This window comes from Athalia rosae, chromosome 1 (assembly GCF_917208135.1).
Source record: "Athalia rosae chromosome 1, iyAthRosa1.1, whole genome shotgun sequence".
NCBI lineage: Eukaryota > Metazoa > Arthropoda > Insecta > Hymenoptera > Athaliidae > Athalia > Athalia rosae.
Window position 1 is genome coordinate 23,653,507 of NC_064026.1, and position 17,480 is coordinate 23,670,986.

The 17,480-nt window shown below is 35.1% G+C and overlaps 5 protein-coding genes across 8 annotated transcripts; 2 read left to right on the forward strand and 3 right to left on the reverse strand.

The window, feature by feature from the left end:
- Positions 1-149: 149 nt before the first annotated feature.
- Positions 150-5,069, forward strand: LOC105692812 (transcription initiation factor IIA subunit 1). 4 transcript variants are annotated; one of them, XM_020856285.2, is made up of 7 exons: positions 150-467; positions 1,129-1,345; positions 1,743-2,072; positions 2,159-2,364; positions 2,496-2,639; positions 2,837-2,926; positions 3,019-5,069. In XM_020856285.2, exons 1-7 carry the CDS (start codon positions 444-446, stop codon positions 3,124-3,126), a joined length of 1,119 nt encoding a protein of 372 aa, XP_020711944.2. In that variant the 5' UTR covers positions 150-443; the 3' UTR covers positions 3,127-5,069. The 4 variants fall into 4 exon arrangements, with proteins under 4 accessions (XP_020711944.2, XP_020711945.2, XP_012267689.2 ...); XM_020856286.2 differs by having other exon boundaries at positions 1,129-1,339; XM_012412266.3 differs by having other exon boundaries at positions 151-467; positions 1,740-2,072.
- A 289-nt stretch (positions 5,070-5,358) lies between these two features.
- On the reverse strand, positions 5,359-6,192 carry LOC105692778 (ATP synthase subunit gamma, mitochondrial-like). Its single transcript, XM_012412218.2, has one exon. It carries the CDS (start codon positions 6,190-6,192, stop codon positions 5,359-5,361), a length of 834 nt encoding a protein of 277 aa, XP_012267641.1.
- Positions 6,193-6,545: 353 nt separating this feature from the next.
- LOC105692814 (ATP synthase subunit gamma, mitochondrial-like) lies at positions 6,546-8,049 on the reverse strand. Its single transcript, XM_012412269.3, has 2 exons — positions 7,901-8,049; positions 6,546-7,648 (listed from the first exon to the last, which is right to left on the reverse strand). The coding sequence occupies exon 2, from the start codon at positions 7,627-7,629 to the stop codon at positions 6,745-6,747; it is 885 nt and encodes a 294-aa protein (XP_012267692.2). The 5' UTR covers positions 7,630-7,648; positions 7,901-8,049; the 3' UTR covers positions 6,546-6,744.
- A 152-nt stretch (positions 8,050-8,201) lies between these two features.
- On the forward strand, positions 8,202-11,584 carry LOC105692815 (alpha-soluble NSF attachment protein). The gene is made up of 5 exons (XM_012412271.3): positions 8,202-8,439; positions 9,733-9,929; positions 10,062-10,327; positions 10,456-10,629; positions 10,853-11,584. The coding sequence occupies exons 1-5, from the start codon at positions 8,348-8,350 to the stop codon at positions 11,000-11,002; spliced, it is 879 nt and encodes a 292-aa protein (XP_012267694.2). The 5' UTR covers positions 8,202-8,347; the 3' UTR covers positions 11,003-11,584.
- Positions 11,585-13,215: 1,631 nt separating this feature from the next.
- Positions 13,216-17,456, reverse strand: LOC105692811 (conserved oligomeric Golgi complex subunit 2). The gene is made up of 12 exons (XM_012412265.3): positions 17,323-17,456; positions 16,418-17,233; positions 16,117-16,344; positions 15,708-15,992; positions 15,288-15,589; positions 15,033-15,150; positions 14,624-14,946; positions 14,407-14,473; positions 14,122-14,308; positions 13,754-14,033; positions 13,494-13,674; positions 13,216-13,392 (listed from the first exon to the last, which is right to left on the reverse strand). The coding sequence occupies exons 2-12, from the start codon at positions 16,496-16,498 to the stop codon at positions 13,294-13,296; spliced, it is 2,151 nt and encodes a 716-aa protein (XP_012267688.2). The 5' UTR covers positions 16,499-17,233; positions 17,323-17,456; the 3' UTR covers positions 13,216-13,293.
- Positions 17,457-17,480: the final 24 nt, after the last annotated feature.

Below are 17,480 nucleotides of genomic sequence, written 5' to 3' on the forward strand. Positions count from 1 at the left end.
CAAGTATATTTAAGATTTCAGCCAATCATTGGACTTTTACAATAGAAATGCCCAATCCGTTCACAGATTTCTTTAAAGTGCCTGTCTAGGCGACTTATAAGGAAGTTGCACACTGTATAAAATAGGAAACAACTGTGTGATAATCTCATAACATAATTATATTTATGAATCGCTCAAATATTTTATCTCATCGTTAAATATCAAATTTCAATTTAACATTCAGAAATTGTATGCGAGATTCGTGAAGGAAAATTGTAAATCTATTTCGAATATTGAGATGACCTAGGTTGACAAGCGTAGTTCAGTTATAGGGTGGAATGGGAGCTGTTGAGAAAGTATAAAAGAGCTCGAGCAACGCGGCAGGTCGGCTTCTCAGAAGCGGGCGTTGATTTCGGATTATTCGTATTGTTGTTCCGTAGACTAATAATACGAATTATCCAATAATGGCCCTCAGTCAAACTAGCGTGGTGAGTAAAAATGAACTACCACGAAAATAACGTGTGAATGAAAATGCAGGAAACGATCCATTAGGCTCATGGGCTCGGAGCCGATTTCCATATCATTTGCCGAAGACCTTGGGCGATATGTCAATAATACATCTCATTCTACGCTATCTACAGCTTATTATTTGTAATGCACTAGTCTATTTGGTTTTTAACATAAGAAACCAAAAAAAACGATTATGATATCGCCATCCGTTAGTAATTATACCTCCAAAATGCAACGAAGTAGAAGCTGCTGCAAATGTGATATTTTTCTTATCATGATTGACTGCAAATGACTTATTTGTACTTGAATCCCCCTCAACGTCAAGTAAATATGAACTGCTACTAGCCAACTTCATAAATATTTACTACTTTTCATTGATTATCAGAATAGTAAGTAACGATCATGGATATCATAATGATTAGCTTCAGTTTTCATCAGCCGGGTCAGTATAGTTGTATCGAAGAAAAATAATAATGTTTGATCCTACTACCAAAGTAACACTCGTTTAGGGCATTGAAACTATTGTATTTGAGTTGAGTATATGGCTTTTAAGTCATGTATATCACCTTTTCTGAGTATTTTTCACTGATGTACATCTAATATAATATTTTGGAAGTAACTATGGTACTTTGATTACAGTTGAAGTTGTACAACACAGTCATTGAGGATGTTATAGCTGGTGTACGGGAATCATTTTTGGATGAAGGTGTAGATGAGCAAGTATTGCAGGAATTGAAGCAAATATGGGAAACCAAGTTAACGTCTAGTAGAGCCTTTGAACCAATTCTAGATCCCCCAGAGCCTCAACCTCCCCAGCTCAATGCTCATAAGACATCTGCAGCTACTAAAGGTAAAGGTACGAGTAATTGTATTGATCTCCATTAAACATTACATTATTTTCTTAGTTATCCGATACTTTATCATCTATAACAGGAATGTTTGTATAATTCAATTGTCATACAATTGTGAAGATATCTATATTTTAATCCATAGAAGACTGTGAGTTTACATTTAAATTATGTCTTGGAGCAGATTTGTTGAGGTGACCCATTATTATTTCATTGTTCTACTGCCAGTACCAGTGTATCTGTTTACCAACCTTTGCAAGAGGTAGCATGGAGTTACTTAAGAAATTGGATTCACTTAACGTCATTTTCCACATATATGTTATGTGTCTAATATGAATACACCTCCAAAAGCCTTGACAATATTTTTCAAACTAGTAAATTTTTGCTTTTCCAAATTTCTAGCAGGAAATGCTGGAAATCACTTTGTACAGCAGCAGTCTACTACAACCATAGTTCAACAACAGCACCAGCAACAACAACAGCAACAACAACAACAACAACAACAACAACAGCAACAACAACAGCAACAACAACAACAACAACAGCAACATGTTCAGCAGGCGGCTCATCCAATACAACAGCAATCCAGTGGAGTTGTGCAACAAGTGGTTACTGCTCCTGCTGCAGTGTTAGACAGACAGGTGCCAATTCAAATCACCCTTCCTGCACAAGCTGGGCAGCCTGATGCACAACCTCGTGTCCTCACCATACAAGTTCCAGCATCAGCAATTCAGGGTAATGCTGCTTTTTTTCATTCATGAATATTATTCTTCAAATTATTCATCAAAGAATTTGTTCAGTGAGTAAGTTTTTCTTTACAGGTAATCAATTACATACTATTTTGACTGGTCCTGTGATAACTGCGGCAATGGGACTGCCTGCAAATTTAGCGTCAACGTTGTTGCAGCAGCATGTGAATGCTACCCTCCAAGGACAAGCCACGCTTGCACCTATCCAGCTGACACAATCAACAGTCGTTACACAGAATGCAAACAGTATAACGACACAGAGAACAGTACAAAGTCAGGTTTGTGAATGGCAATATTATTTTCCTGATTCTTTGGTTCGATTGTTCCATTTCACTCAGAAGCTGAATGAGAACATATTTGGCATTAGCGAGAATTCAGTTTCCTAATATTTAGGCTATGATGTCAACAGGGCAATATAACACAATTAGATGGACCAGTTGGCGATACATCCGATGAAGATGATGATGAAGACGAGGAGGATAATGATGACGATGACGAGGATCTGGATGATAAAGAGGAAGAAGAAAATGATGATGCTGCTGCACGAGAAGAGGTACAAAATCGATCTGGACAATATTAGATATAAGTTAACAATATCTCCGAATAAACCTTTGCCTCAAGTGTGTAGGTCTGATATACAATTTGTATTCATAACCATGTTGAATGTAGTCAACTTTGTTGATTAAGTTATTATAGTTTACACATCAAATGTTCAATAAATTAGCTTATCTCACATGTATTTTGTTTCAGGAACCGTTAAATTCTGAGGATGATGTCACCGACGAGGATCCGACAGACTTGTTTGATACCGACAATGTAGTAGTTTGTCAGTATGATAAGGTCTGTATTACTTCACATACCTGTCAATCTGATGTTTTGTGTTTACTTTATTGGAGACTTTATTGGTATATGTGCCATGCATTTGATTTCAGATTACAAGGAGTAGAAATAAGTGGAAGTTCTATTTGAAAGATGGCATAATGAACTTAAGCGGAAGAGACTTTGTGTTTCAAAAAGCGAACGGTGATGCAGAATGGTGAAAGGGCCCTCTACTATTTTCTTCATCGAACAAGTGAGAAATCATTCATTACTTGTTTCTTCTATCTATTGCGCAGTATCATTGTCGACGTCGTCATAAAGTAACTGCTTAAGTGAAATCTACTATTATCACGGAATTTTGGTGGTATCAGTGCATAATAAATAATTACCCATTTGGAATCAAGTACCAATAGTTATTCGAGGTAATATCTGTGGTGCATGCTGCATCATTGAGTACGAGTACGATCATCGTGTATTACATGATTACTGTGTGTACGAAATCACAATGTGTAGATGTTCCCAAAAATGTTTGCTTATCATATGATGTAAATGAAATTTCCAAAACATTGCAATATGCTAGCTTTGGCGAGATGTGAGGTAGATGAATTTTCAGTTAACTTACTCAGGGATATTTTGATGTAGTTTGTTGAAATATATTCAAATCTTACAATCCATAAGGAGTCGCGTAGTAAGATGAAAAAGATATTTATTGACCAGTTTGTCAGGCTTTTGACAGTCATCTTTATTTTTTCCTGAATTTATATCTATATTTCTTGCCCAAGCACGTTTGAAAATTAAAATATTGAAATTCAATGACACTACGAATAGAATAGACTTGTTTTTACTTTTGTATGAACTAGTAAACCTCGTCTTAAATTAGATTTCTTGTAACTGTATAATGTGGTTTATAAAGATTGTGTATGAATTTGATTTTCCGTGTAAATACTGGTATAATCCGAAGTTAAAAATGAGTTCATATCCTTCACATAGGATTGATAATATCAGTCAGCAACCATGTCTGATGGTTCGACAAAGCAATATCATTTGTCTACTCATAAATTACCAAAACTAGATGCTGCTCAATGGCAGACGATAGTAGCGTTCTGCAGACAAGTGACTGTCTGAAAAAATATACATCTGTACCTACGTATCTTTGTCATCAGGAGTTATCACGAGTTATCACCCTACACACCTTTTAACAGTTGTTAGTGATTAGAAGTTAAGATTTCAATTCATCGTTATTCTGTGCCCTTTTATATTGAAGACTTTTACGTGAATATCTGATTCCTGTATATCTGCAGTCATAAAATTATTGGCGCATCAGAGTACCTTTATATGTTATTATTGCTGAAGTTGGTGAAAATTATCAGACTAGTTAATATTATTTCAAGTGAAGTGCCTGATGTATTGAACTTGAGTATAAGTGATACACATGATCAAGTAAATTCAATGGTCATGTCAAATACGTTTTTACTTCGTTGTTTAAGTGGGGTGTAAATATCATGTAACATTATACGAAAGTTATAAAGAAGAAAAGAATAAATTAATAAATATAATACTAAATTATTAATGAGGTCATAAGTTACTCTGTATTTGAATGAATTCATAAAATGGGTTATTATTTATTGTAATGAAGTAGAAATGAGACAAAAAATAGTAACCAACGCGAAAGTAGCTGGTTACATGGATATACTTGAGAAATTTGATTATTCTTTTGGAACGAAAATTTAAGCATGATCAAAAATTAGTCTACACAGTACTTTGAAATAATTTGCAGAATAAAGTTTTACCAAGTGATTCCTAAACTGAGCATGATTTAATTTATTACTTCTTGAAAACCAAAAAAGTGAAGAGGGAAATTGCATCACTTTATTATATACATGAATAATCAGCAGCTGATACCTAATTATTAATTCACCATTGGAATATATTCATAACTTAGTCACAGTATGGAAATTGAATGTCGCTGATAAACTTCAATAAGTAAAAGGCTGTTGTTTGATTACTTTTCATCCATGCATATGTAAATAAATCAGGTGAATAGTGTCTGTGTATGTATAGTGTATTTGCAAATACATGGAAGAATAAAAGTGTCTTATACTACATACATGTATACCTATACATTTGTACAAGTATTTTAAATAAAAAGGGATTATTATAATAACTCATAAGAGTAACCGCCTGATCATAAGGTTTTCTACAAAACAACTTTCATGGATTCTGAAACTTCTACCCAAATTAATCGCAGAACGAGTGAATCCAAATAATCATTGCACACACAGTTGAAGCTATGAAGACAATGATGAACCAGTACGCTTAAAGTGAAAATTTATTAAAGAAATATGTTGTATACTATCATCTGACAATCAACTCCTTGCATCCAGATTTAAAAATTTGAGTTATTCTGATTTAATATCTCAGGCAACATCTGTTCTACGTTTACAAGAAGAAAATCATTTACTAACAGTATTTGCTCCAGCTATGATCTCTGTGAGGTCATTTGTAATCATAGCTTGACGAGTTCGATGTAACTGATGATTCAACGATTCGGTCATTTTTCCAGCATTTTTCGTAGCATTGTCCATTGCCACTATTCTTGCTGCAAGTTCACTACAAGCGCTTTCTTTCATCATCCAATAAATGAGCACTACGTAGGAAAATTCCAAGTAGCTTTCTAGTATTTCTTCTTCAATCTCATCGTACAACAAAAATTTTTTTCCAGCTTTCACTGCACCTTTGTGGTATAAATCTATGACTTCTGCCTTATAAGACATGCGAGATAAACATTGATTGTAATATATCTTCGTTATTGTAAAATTGTGCTCGGTGATGCATTTATTGATCTTCATAGCGATTAATGCAGCATCCAAAAATGTGATTGTTTTTTTGCCAACGTGTTTAGCTGCCCAAATAAGTTTTTCTGGAAATGTTCTTGAAAGAAGTGACATGGAATACTGACCGATACATATGAGTTTAGTTTTCAAAGCTAAGATTGGATCGTCTCGAACATTTTTATGAATTACTTTTGCTATACCAGAATGAATAGCACCACACAATCCATTATCAGATGTCAGTGCAACTAAAAGCTGGGCGTTCATTTCAACAGGAGAAATCATTTTAATTTCTTGATAAAAAATCCTGGGTACTTCACCCATAGGTCTGGCGTTCTGGAGATCCTGTTCTGCACGGGCATATTTCGATGCAGATACTATTTTCATTGATTGTGTGATCTTTTTTGTGTTTGTCACTGATTTTATACGGTTTTTGATGATTTTCAGTGTGGTCATGCTTATCTACCAGAAACAAGCAGTCCCAGTAAGTCTGAACCAATATTTGGTCAAATTTGTACATCCATAGAACTATGCTTCATAAGCAAACGATGTTGGATATTACTTCGACAGCTATGTAAGAATAATAGAGGTTTAATAAAATGTGACATTTATATTTGGTTCGCCTTTGAACAATGATAGTCACTTTTTTTTTTCAAATATTCGATCTTGAGTACACTCTTTTCAGATTGTTTGATGCCAACACCAATCAGTAATAAAAATAAATTTATGTCAAAAAATGATTCATATTACGAGTATTAGGGTGGAGAATTATGATTGGGATGGATGGAAAATGAATAGTTTCCACATCATTTTTTACGGTGAGTGGTGAAATTTATTACAGCACGGACTTCAATCACAGAAGCAATATTACATGAAACTGCATATACGTTGGATTTTTTGCCCGTCATTTACAGAAGAGGAATCAAATGAATTTGTTTTTCCCTTGTACGCAGCTGTGCAGACGGACATTGACTCTATCTGACTTCTATATTTTCTATTTTTGAATATTTAATCCAGTGCAGCAGCCCCAGAGATAATTTCAATAAGTTCTCTAGTGATAACAGCTTGGCGAGTACGGTTGAACGTTAAAGTAAGTTTTTCAATCATTTCACCGGCATTCTTGCTTGCGTTATCCATAGCAGTCATTCTAGATGACTGTTCACTGCAAGCTCCTTCTTTCATACTGTAGAAGAGTAGAGAAGCCAGGGAAAATTCCAGATAGCTCTGAATAACAGATTCATCTAATGAATCATAAATCGATAATTTAGGTGCAGTAGCTACAGAGTTCTGATCGAATAGTGGCAAGTCTGCAACACCGTATGATACTACAGACTTAAACTTATTATAGACAATGCGTCCAGATGCAAATGAGTAACCGCTATTCAATATTTCAGCTGCTATTTTGGCAGCATCAGTAAAAGTGGGTGGTAGGCGACCCACTTCAGAGGCAACAAACAGAATGTTGTCAGAAAAAATTCTGGATAAAACCGCACGAGATTTTTCACCAACGCAGATGATCTTTGTATTTTGCTTATCGCTTGGGTTTGCCAGAAGGTGATCCCTAATGTTACGAGCCACACCAGTGTGGCAAGCTCCACAGAGTCCTCGATCGGAAGTAATGGCGACTACTAGTTTGCTGGGAACTCCCTCGGGTGCTGCAATTTCTGCTTTTTCATAGAATGCTTTGGTTCCTTCGCCAAGAGGGCGGGCCTGCTTTAAATCTCTCTCAGCTCGATTATATTTGGCAGCGGATACCATCTTCATGGACTGTGTGATCTTCTGGATATTTTTCACAGACTTGAGACGGAGAGAGATGGACTTCAAAGTTGCCATACCTCGCTGTTGCACTTGCTGTGAGTGCGCAGGCACCATAACTACCGCTTGACGAAGCATCTTGACTGTGAAGCTACCCCTGTAATAATTATAATCGTAAACAGGATGGAGGTGCGAAATTATGTCAGATGGTGCCGAACTCCGCAAGTGTGTGTAGTCATTTATGTAATCACCGAATGGAGATAAGTCATATGTTAAATTGCTGTACGCCGATTATTTGACGCAATCATTGATCAAATGCCGCCAAAAAAGATACGGAGCAACAATTGATTCAAAATATAACACCCTTCATAGCTTTCTTTTGTTAATAATAACTGTCCCAAGTACTCACCCAAAAATTTGGCAGAAAGTTAGCTGTGAAAAGCAAGGAGAACCAAACGTCGAGACTCGAGACCGCGTAGCTCGGGAGATCTAGTCGTTCCCGGTTTACCAACTAGCATGAGCGAACTCTGTGTTCAAATGAATGGTACGAAAACGTCTCATTAGACAACAGCGCTGAAAATATCTAACGGATTTCGAAGCGTTCTAAAAATGGTCCAGACGCATTCCCCAAGAACTTGTGAGTCGAGTTTCGCCCCCAATTTCATAGAGGAAATAAACCAATATAGAAGAGAGTACGGTAGAGATCCCCGGTAGAGAGTTGAACCATAGTTGGGTGGATGTTTCCGTCGTGGTGACGTCAGAGCTGACTGGTGGAGCGAAGTGAATGTATTTTGTCAATAAGCGAGTGACAATTATAAAGAGATTCGGGGGATTAAGTTGAAGAATATTTATAATTATGGCTGATAATGAGCAAAAAGCCATACAGCTGATGGCTGAGGCTGAGAAAAAATTAACCTCTTCGAAAGGTATCTTTAGCTCTCTTTTTGGGTAAGTTGATATATTGATTTGTAGAACAAATGACAGACTGAAAGGATGGACGAATTTATTGCTACATGCGTCGCGATTTGACAAACTCTGTGATTTGCATAAACGACCCTGCTTCTGAGAGTCACTCTCTTTTCTCTTACAGAAATACATTTCATCACTTTCTGAACGTCAATATGTGTGACTTATACCTTCTCTCTGGTTTATCTTTGTCAGCAGCTTTGATATGAAAAATATTGAAATATCATAGCTTTTTTTGACATCCAGTGACACATGAATCGTAGATTTTACAGCTGAATGTCAAGATCCTGGTATATTGAGAACGAGTTTCTATACACTTCCTTTTAAACTGATCAGCCACATACATGAGATTAAAAATATTGATATACCATATTAAATTCATTTTGATTAACTATGTTGAAACTTATAGTATGATCAATTCATGAACAAAATATTTCCATGCATGATACCACCGAATGACAATGCAGTATATGCAAAGACATCATTTATCACTCTATGGCTTGTCTCTAAAATAAGATACTTTCGAGCCAACTGAACTTGACTTGCAATTAATTGCACATCAGTCTTCTTGTAATCCAATAAGTAGAAGGATAATCAAAGACGATCAATTAATACTCAACTTCTGAAGCTTAGTTACCTAATGCCACATAGCAATCAATTAGTCTAATAAATACTTAGTACATTAAAAAATGCAATGCCAGTCTAGTTCTTCTAATTATAAATCTATGAGGTGCAAATGCTGACTTAGTGTTCAGATATGTAGGTAATTTTTCATAATACCAATCTGAAAACCTCATTGAATGTGTCAGGAAAAAGTAATTATTTTTTGTAATCATAAGATGTAATCATGTAGATAAGTAAATATACGTCATGAAACTGATATGAAATTATATAAATATGAGTATTGCTGTCTATTTCGGTGAAAGTAATCATCACTATTCAGTTAAACCGAGGAACAAAATTAACAACTACCAATTACGCAGATAATCCTATTGTAACACCAACGAGCTAGATGGAATGTCTCTCACTACTATTTTACCATAACTTTTATGATATATTATAATTCTTCTGGATCGATGTACAGTTTTCTTTTTAACTATAAACCACAAATATCCAAATACAAGTAACTTTTTTTTTCACCCATTACAACAAATAATTTTTGAAGAACAGAACGATTGATCATACATGAGGTGTCAATTGAAAATAATCAAACATGTTTGTTTTAGATTGTCAGTAGTACAATAATTCAAAATCATAATTCATTCCATATTTCAGAGGAACATCTAAGGTAGAAGAAGCAGTAGAATGCTATCAACGTGCAGCAAACTTGTTCAAGATGGCCAAAAAATGGGGGGCAGCAGGAAACGCATTCTGTCAAGCTGCCAGTCTTCATGGTAAAGCTGGAAGTAGACATGATGCTGCTACCAACTATGTGGATGCTGCCAACTGTTATAAAAAATCAAATCCAAATGGTACGATAATTATTCATAGCACACCCTCAAATATTGTCATACGCTCTTTACAACAGAAGCTGATGTCATTTTTATGATATTAGGGTCGCTCACTATCTTACTCATATGAGATGTTTGTATTTGCCCTTACAGAGGTAGTTGACTGTCTTCTAAAAGCAATAGAAATATATACCGATATGGGAAGGTTCACGATGGCTGCTAAACATCATCAAAGTATAGCGGAGATGTATGAAAGTGAATCTGTAGATCTTGAAAGAGCGGTACACCACTATGAGCAGGCAGCAGATTATTTCCGAGGTGAAGAAAGTAACTCATCTGCAAATAAGTGTTTGCTCAAGGTGGCTCAGTATGCCGCTCAACTCGAAAATTATGACAAAGCAATTCAGATTTATGAACAGGTTTGTAGAACGCAAAAATTTGTATATTTTCATAGCAAAAACTTCATGACATTGAAAAACCATGCTGCAGTTAAAAGCCTGACCGAAAAGTGCTACCACAGTACATAATTGAATTTGGTGATTTTCAGGTTGCATCCTCATCATTAGAAAGCTCCCTACTAAAATATAGTGCAAAAGAGTACTTTTTCCGTGCCGCTCTATGCCACCTCTGTGTGGATGTTCTTAATGCTCAACATGCCATTGAACGTTATCAAGAACAATACCCTGCCTTCCAGGATTCTAGAGAGTATAAACTTATAAAGGTAAATTAGTATGTTATTTATACTTTACTGTTTGGTGTTGTGTACTGTCTATTTCAGGGCCACTTAACATAATATACCTCGTTATTGAGGTAACTGAATTTTAGTAGGATTTCACATGAAGAATTAATACGAACATGTCCTGATTCTGTTAATGACTGTCTGTAGAGGTGCGAGAATCGATTCTATCAATTTGCTCACTATCCTGTTTTTGTTGTGTATATAGACGCTCATCGAGCACCTGGAAGAACAAAATTTGGAAGGTTATACTGAGGCAGTTAAAGAGTACGACTCCATATCACGGTTGGATTCCTGGTACACAACCATTTTGTTGCGTATCAAGAAACAGGTCAACGACAACCCAGATTTGCGCTGATCTCTTCATCATTTCACACCCAATATGCCATTAATATCTTCCCACTCCAATTGTGCACATCTTCCTCTCATAGCCAGGCTTGTAGAATATCTTCAAACCCTAGCGTCTTGAAGGTATCAATAATATTGTTTTATCAAAACTAATTCACAAAATTTTTTCCATTACTAAAAATATATAAAACATGATATACATAGAATTAAAACATTGGAGCAGATTTAAGAGTAGCAAATCGTTTACATCAGTCTGATCGCTAGTGGATTCATATTTTCCCTTTAGTCTTATTACATGAAAATGCAGTATGGTATACCTGTAGCACCTGATTTAACTTGGAACCAATATTATTACATTTTTGTAATACTGTTAAGTTTGTAGCTGGCAAACATTTAATGGCAAACGTTTCGTCTCGCATTTCGCTTATGAATCTTTATTACAGGATAACTACTAAAAGTAGCTTGGAGGCACTGTTAGCATTAAAGCCTCGTTAGGTTGTTTATAACGTTTAGAAGATCTGCCTGGAATGCACTCAAGGCAGTTTAAATGTAAATTTTTAATTTAAATTAAAGTTGTAACTTACAGGGGAAATCGTTCTTTCTTCCTCCCATACCTGTTAATTATTTGATAAGATTTTGCAGTCCATACCAATGATACGTTTTTTTAGTTGAAAGCAAATGGTTATCCACCTCTCGAACGTTATACAAACCTAAAAGTTTAATAAGTACTGTGTTAGATACAGTTGAAACCAAAGACTCACTGTTAAATTTTTTAATCAGCTGTCGTTCTTAGCCAACGTGGATCGATCCCGTCTTGCATCAATTGTGTATCGGCTATAATAATGTTGAATCTCATGGGTAAGGTTATACCTAACAATTATAATTAATCGTAGTATTGAGCAGCAGGTTTGAATATTCAAAAACTCGATCAGTTGTATAGTAACGCTAGGTTTTTCTCAGTTTTGAGATTACTTTGATGTTGTGTGTATATTTAGGTCAATAGTGTATTTTATAAAATAATTTAATAGATACTTACTTTATCCAAACGATGGGGATTCATATTCTGAACTCGAGTTCATAATCCATTTGTTTATTCATTTAACATTAATATCGCTGTGAGTTGCAGTTCATTCCAGAATTAAATAAAATTGAAATTATTTTATATGAATAATATCATGACAGTGAAATATAATAGCAAATCTTGTGTGCACGATTTTAATCAAGGATGTGCAATATAAGTTGTCTGACAATGAGTAATGAGTGTAATCAAGTTATGTCAAATTTATAGTCCCTCACCAAATTCAATTGTATGAGACCTAATACTTGACGTAATTTCCATATGAAAGGCATTATATTAGGAGCATGTAGAATATCTAAAGTTGTAAGATTCAGAAAGTCGTTATCCTGAAAATCAAAATATATATCACTCGGCAAGTGCAAATATGTTACAGATATTTAGCAAATCAATAATACTGTTGGTCGTTTGTAAATTGCATTCGCATACTAACGAAAATTATAAGCATGCAAATAAGAAAAAAATCGAGTACATAATCTCAGGTGAGGTAAAATCTTGCTAATCTTAAATGAAGCAATCACAACAGCTATGCTCTGGTGGCGTGGAATACATCTTATTGTTAATGCAAACTTGAGATTTTAAATAATTTACTTTTGATTACTTAATTGTGCTTGCCTTTGCTATGAATTGAAGATCTCAATTTATTCATTACTATCGGTTTTTCTGTAAGACTTATTTAGTTTGACGTATAATTATCACATACACTTACAAAGGAAGTCTATTTATGCAATATCGTAACTCGCAATAAGCTTTACAGCATATTATGTATACACGTACGCAGTAGACATGTACTAGGAATGTTATATTGTGATCTCTTATTTGAATGTACATATATTTTGTTGTATAATATAATTTGCAGGATAGAATTCTCCATGTATTTGTTCCTATCATAAATTCTTTATTGTACTATATGACATTATTGATAGAAATCTTGTGACACTGTAATATATTTAACTGGCTTAATAATAAAAGTAATTAATAAATGTAACGAAATATTTAACAGTTTTATGCTATTCTAAGTGGTTCATTATCTTCTGTTTACTGCCTTAATACGAATGAACAAAGGGTGTTCTACAGTCAGGGAATTAATGAGGAAGGCATTGTAATAAAATGAAAAAGGTGAAAAAAAAAAACAAGAGCCAGGAGAATTTTGGATTCAACAATTGATGTATTTTACGTCTTCATTCTATAGCAGTAAGTAAATAAATCACAGAGGGATTCTTATTTCATTTAACATCATTTCTCGTTTTTAACGCTTCTTGAACTACCTGTAACAAGTCTTTCAGCTTTGGAATATTGGTCCCAACTATCCCAAGTTTCTCTATCTGAAAATATGATGGATATCATGAAATACAAACAGGTATTATGTAACTTCCTAAACAGAAAATATGAACTGATTAAAAAATTTCGAGCTGATTCATCTCACCATCTGAAGAAAACTCTGTACATCAATTTCTAATTGGATCCGGATCTTTTCATCATCGCCGATACCTTTAGCCTCTGAAGGTGACGTTCCTACCGATTTATCTCTTATCTTTTTCAGCCGACGTAAACTCTCTTCAGTTTTTTGTACAGACGTTAAAACATCTGTGACTGATAGTAAATATCTGGAAGAATGATAAATCCACATCAGTCTTCATCAATATGGCATAGTTGCCATAGTGCTGTATAAATGAATTAGCATACTGCTCTGATACTGAAGACAGGGTTGATTCCAACAACTTGGCGACAAGAACAGGTACAGCTGTGTTATATTCTGTGTAGAAATTAGCCAGCGGCTCGACCACATTACTAACATATGGACAAGGTTTAGTAGGAATTTCTCGATTTGTGCGTCGAAATAACCTCGGTATATCGCTGACTTGTTTCAAATGAATGGCGCTTTGAGACATGAGTTCTTTTATTATTCCATCTGCGACGCATGGAAGAGTAGCCTGGAAATTTCTTTCAGATTCTCCTAGGCAATCTGAAAACATTGAAAACCATATAACAAGTATAAAACTTGGGCTCAGCGGAATAACGTAAACATGTCATGTTGATAAATATCATTTCACCTTCGAGTAGCTTTCTAAGTGGGGGCTCCATTTTTGGAGCTTTATTACACACAATTTCCAAGAAGTAAGGCAGATTTTTCATTATTTTTTGTATGTCGGTATATAAATATATCAGAAACTGCAATCTGTTGGGATGTGCAGATTCAATAATGTTGCTAGAAGTAGGTTTGGTAGCTTCTGGCCAACTCTGTATTTATGAAATGAAGGGAATGAGTAACTATTGAATAATGACTACATTAAATTAACTTCCATAAAACATTAACGAGTATGGTCTCTCAAACTTACTTGTTTAACGGCCTCTTCGCACCAAGTTTGAAAACGTGAAAATATTTGAATGCTCAATTTCCAAAACCTTGAAAAAAATAACGAAATTTCGATAGATTGACTAATCGAAAACACTTGTACTTTATTTTATTACTTAATAAAATTGTAGGCTGCATATCTTCCAATTTTTCTTTTTACTTCATCAAAGAGCCAAGCATTGAAGGATTATCGATCTTACCGATGCAAGAGTTTTGTCAAGAAAATATTATCGGCCCAGGTTTTCAAAATTGAATTCCAAACGATATCAGTGGCCAGGAGCATAAAATCATTTGAAGTAATTGTAGGCGTATTTTCTTTGAGCAACGCGGGTGAAATATCATCATACAAAACAGCTTCTACGGCACCAGCTATCTCTTGAAATCTAATTTGAAAGTATACTGGTAAATTCCACTTTGACAGGAAACGATGGTATGAGGGATGGTTTTTTAATTCAGACAATGTTTCAGGAGTGACACAAGCTTCTTCGAGTTTCGTGAGAAATTCTGTCGTCTCTAGGTATCTCTAGAATTATAATTCAGGTTGTGAAATCCAATTGGTACAAGACGTTACAATATATGTTCAATTTGAATTTGGATATGCATACTCACCCTATGGAATAATTCAGGATTACCCGGAGCAAATATCAGACTCAAATGTAATTCAATTCTTTCTTCAATTTCCGGCCAGAAACTATTCACAATGAAATTAAATCCCTTTACAGACAGTCTGAAACAAAAATTAAAAATATGAATCATTAGTTATTTTTTTGTGGTTGTTTCATGACTGCAGATTTTTTGACACGAGAAACCGGTGACTCAATATTTAGGTATGATTTTTTAAATATTTCAAAGACAAGTGTATACCTGTCTGGATAAAAAGTGATCGTCAGAAGTTGTGCCAAATCTTCATCAATTATCATTAATAATTTTTGGTAGATCCCACGCAATCCTTGAGGTTCACTTTGTAGAGTTGTTTCATTAATAACATTTTCAACCAAAGGGCCTATGAACTTTTTTTGTAGGAGATGTTCTGTTACAGATATCTTGTCCAGGGTAACATATATCCTTAGACAACGTATCAATAGTTCTGGCTGCTTCTCCTTAATACTAGATATAAACATCTCATCCAAATTATTTGTCAAACTTCTACCTATTTCATCACTTCTCTATAAAAGTAAAGATTTTCAATCACAATTAAACCAAAGCTTCACAATTGAGTGATGATAGAGTGACATTCATTGATGATCAAGGAAAAGGAGTACATGACACTAATTGGAGGTGTACCTTGATTCGAGCTTCTGTAAGGTCAGTTTTACATCTGGATATGTGAAATTTGAGTTGGTTAAATTCAGTAGCAGCACGTTCTAGGAGGTCGGAGTCCAACTTGATCTGGTCCTCTTTTTTTTGGTCAGCTGTACTTTTCTTCACAAGAATGTTGGACAATTTGGCAATAGAATCATGAACATGTGCTAAACTTTGTAAGCTCTGTTTTCGTTCTCTAATTTGGCATCTTTCATTTAAAGTACTTGCAACTTCATTTATCATATCATCTAGAGTTTGGCGCACTTGCTGTAAATGAGAATCACCTTCATAATAACAAGAAATTATATCATCAAACAGAAAGAAAGAAATGCAGGAAGAGTTAAGCACAGTTATGCAGTATTGGTGAGTGCAAAAAATCAAAATTACTCACCATCACTTCTTCACGTAATTGACCCAAAGGTACTTGTAAATTATTAATTGCTTTGTCCAAACCAATCAAGTTACTTGATAGATTAACAAAATCGGCATAATCCTTGTTGATAAGTTCGATCATGGCAGATCGTAAGACCTTCAAATATACACCTAAGTCATCTCGCATTGTCTCGAGACTCGCTTTTTTCCGGTGATCTTGCAAGAATAGGTCTACGCTAAAGTTGCTCTGAAAGAAGTGTACATCAGTATCACGAGAGTAACAGTCCAATTTTATAGTTGTTAATGCCTTATATGCATACATCATTGAAATCATTCTCGTTGAATGATAAATCCTTTGGTGCCTTTGGCAACCTAAAATCCTCAGAAGTTTCAGACATCATTCAGCGATTCGAATTGGAATTTTAAGGGGGTAATTGTGGACTTCAAATGTACAATTATATGATCATATTGACGTTAACCTCACAACGGAGTGCACAACTCACGATTGGCGCGTATAAAATTCATAGTTACTGACATAAATTTGTTAAAAATAATCGGAGGTCAACGTGCAGGTATTACTGCAAGTATAAACTTTCGCTAATTTTCCCCGATATTATTGTGCAAGACCTCATCATTGACACAATAACAGTACACATATGCGATTATAGGTAACAGGCGATAAGCATAACCTGTTTTCACGTCACTGCATCGCGTGTGTGTAGTACTGACAGCTCTGTATTCGTGGTTGTCAAGTCCCCATGCAAGTGGCGCATTCTTTTGAGCGCAATATTCGAAGCATAGGCAGGCTTGTGGCTCAACGGTGGCTACCAATCTTCAGTCAATACTTGTGGTGATAAGTAGTGGAATGGTAGTATAGGCAGAAATCTTGTTTCACAATCAATCATCGTCTTCAGTGCGAATCTTATAGCTTCATAGATTTTCGGAATCTCTTCATCAGAATGAGGATTTCGACTGATCGTTCGGGAATTTCGAAACGTCATGTTTCTAGCGTTCATTGAAGCGATTGAAGCACGTACAATTTTCAGTCAACGGTTCTGGTTTTCAGAAAAAAGACCGGTAAGGTTCGTTCACGCGTTCAGCTATTATTTTCATTCCTCAATTTGGCTTTTTTGTATCTGATTATGGAGTAAGAAGAAGGTATATGTAATAAAGTATCTGAATACAAATGTCATGTAGTTTTTCGAATACAATGGTATTTCCGTACTTTCAAATCTCCGATATTAGTCTCCGGCAGAGCACGAGACATATGACTTGTAAGCAGACACACTGCACGTTTATATCGGTAGTCGCAGATATTTTAACCATGAGTAGATATTATTGATAATCACATATTGTTGATTCGAGGTATTTATTATATAACAA

Bases quoted from the DNA above. Each gene is read 5' to 3' on its own strand.
- LOC105692812 (XM_012412266.3), top strand. From the start codon at position 444: ATGGCCCTCAGTCAAACTAGCGTG. The intron at 1,346-1,739 runs GTACGAGTAATT...CCAAATTTCTAG, and splicing joins TGCAGCTACTAAAGGTAAAG to CAGGAAATGCTGGAAATCAC. The intron at 2,365-2,495 runs GTTTGTGAATGG...TGATGTCAACAG, and splicing joins AGAGAACAGTACAAAGTCAG to GGCAATATAACACAATTAGA.
- LOC105692778 (XM_012412218.2), bottom strand. From the start codon at position 6,192: ATGACCACACTGAAAATCATCAAAAACCGTATAAAATCAGTGACAAAC.
- LOC105692814 (XM_012412269.3), bottom strand. From the start codon at position 7,629: ATGCTTCGTCAAGCGGTAGTTATGGTGCCTGCGCACTCACAGCAAGTG.
- LOC105692815 (XM_012412271.3), top strand. From the start codon at position 8,348: ATGGCTGATAATGAGCAAAAAGCCATACAGCTGATGGCTGAGGCTGAG. The intron at 10,328-10,455 runs GTTTGTAGAACG...GGTGATTTTCAG, and splicing joins CAATTCAGATTTATGAACAG to GTTGCATCCTCATCATTAGA. The intron at 10,630-10,852 runs GTAAATTAGTAT...TTGTGTATATAG, and splicing joins GAGAGTATAAACTTATAAAG to ACGCTCATCGAGCACCTGGA.
- LOC105692811 (XM_012412265.3), bottom strand. From the start codon at position 16,498: ATGATGTCTGAAACTTCTGAGGATTTTAGGTTGCCAAAGGCACCAAAG. The intron at 14,947-15,032 runs GTGAGTATGCAT...TTATAATTCTAG, and splicing joins ATCCTGAATTATTCCATAGG to AGATACCTAGAGACGACAGA. The intron at 14,034-14,121 runs GTGAAATGATAT...CAATGTTTTCAG, and splicing joins ACTTAGAAAGCTACTCGAAG to ATTGCCTAGGAGAATCTGAA.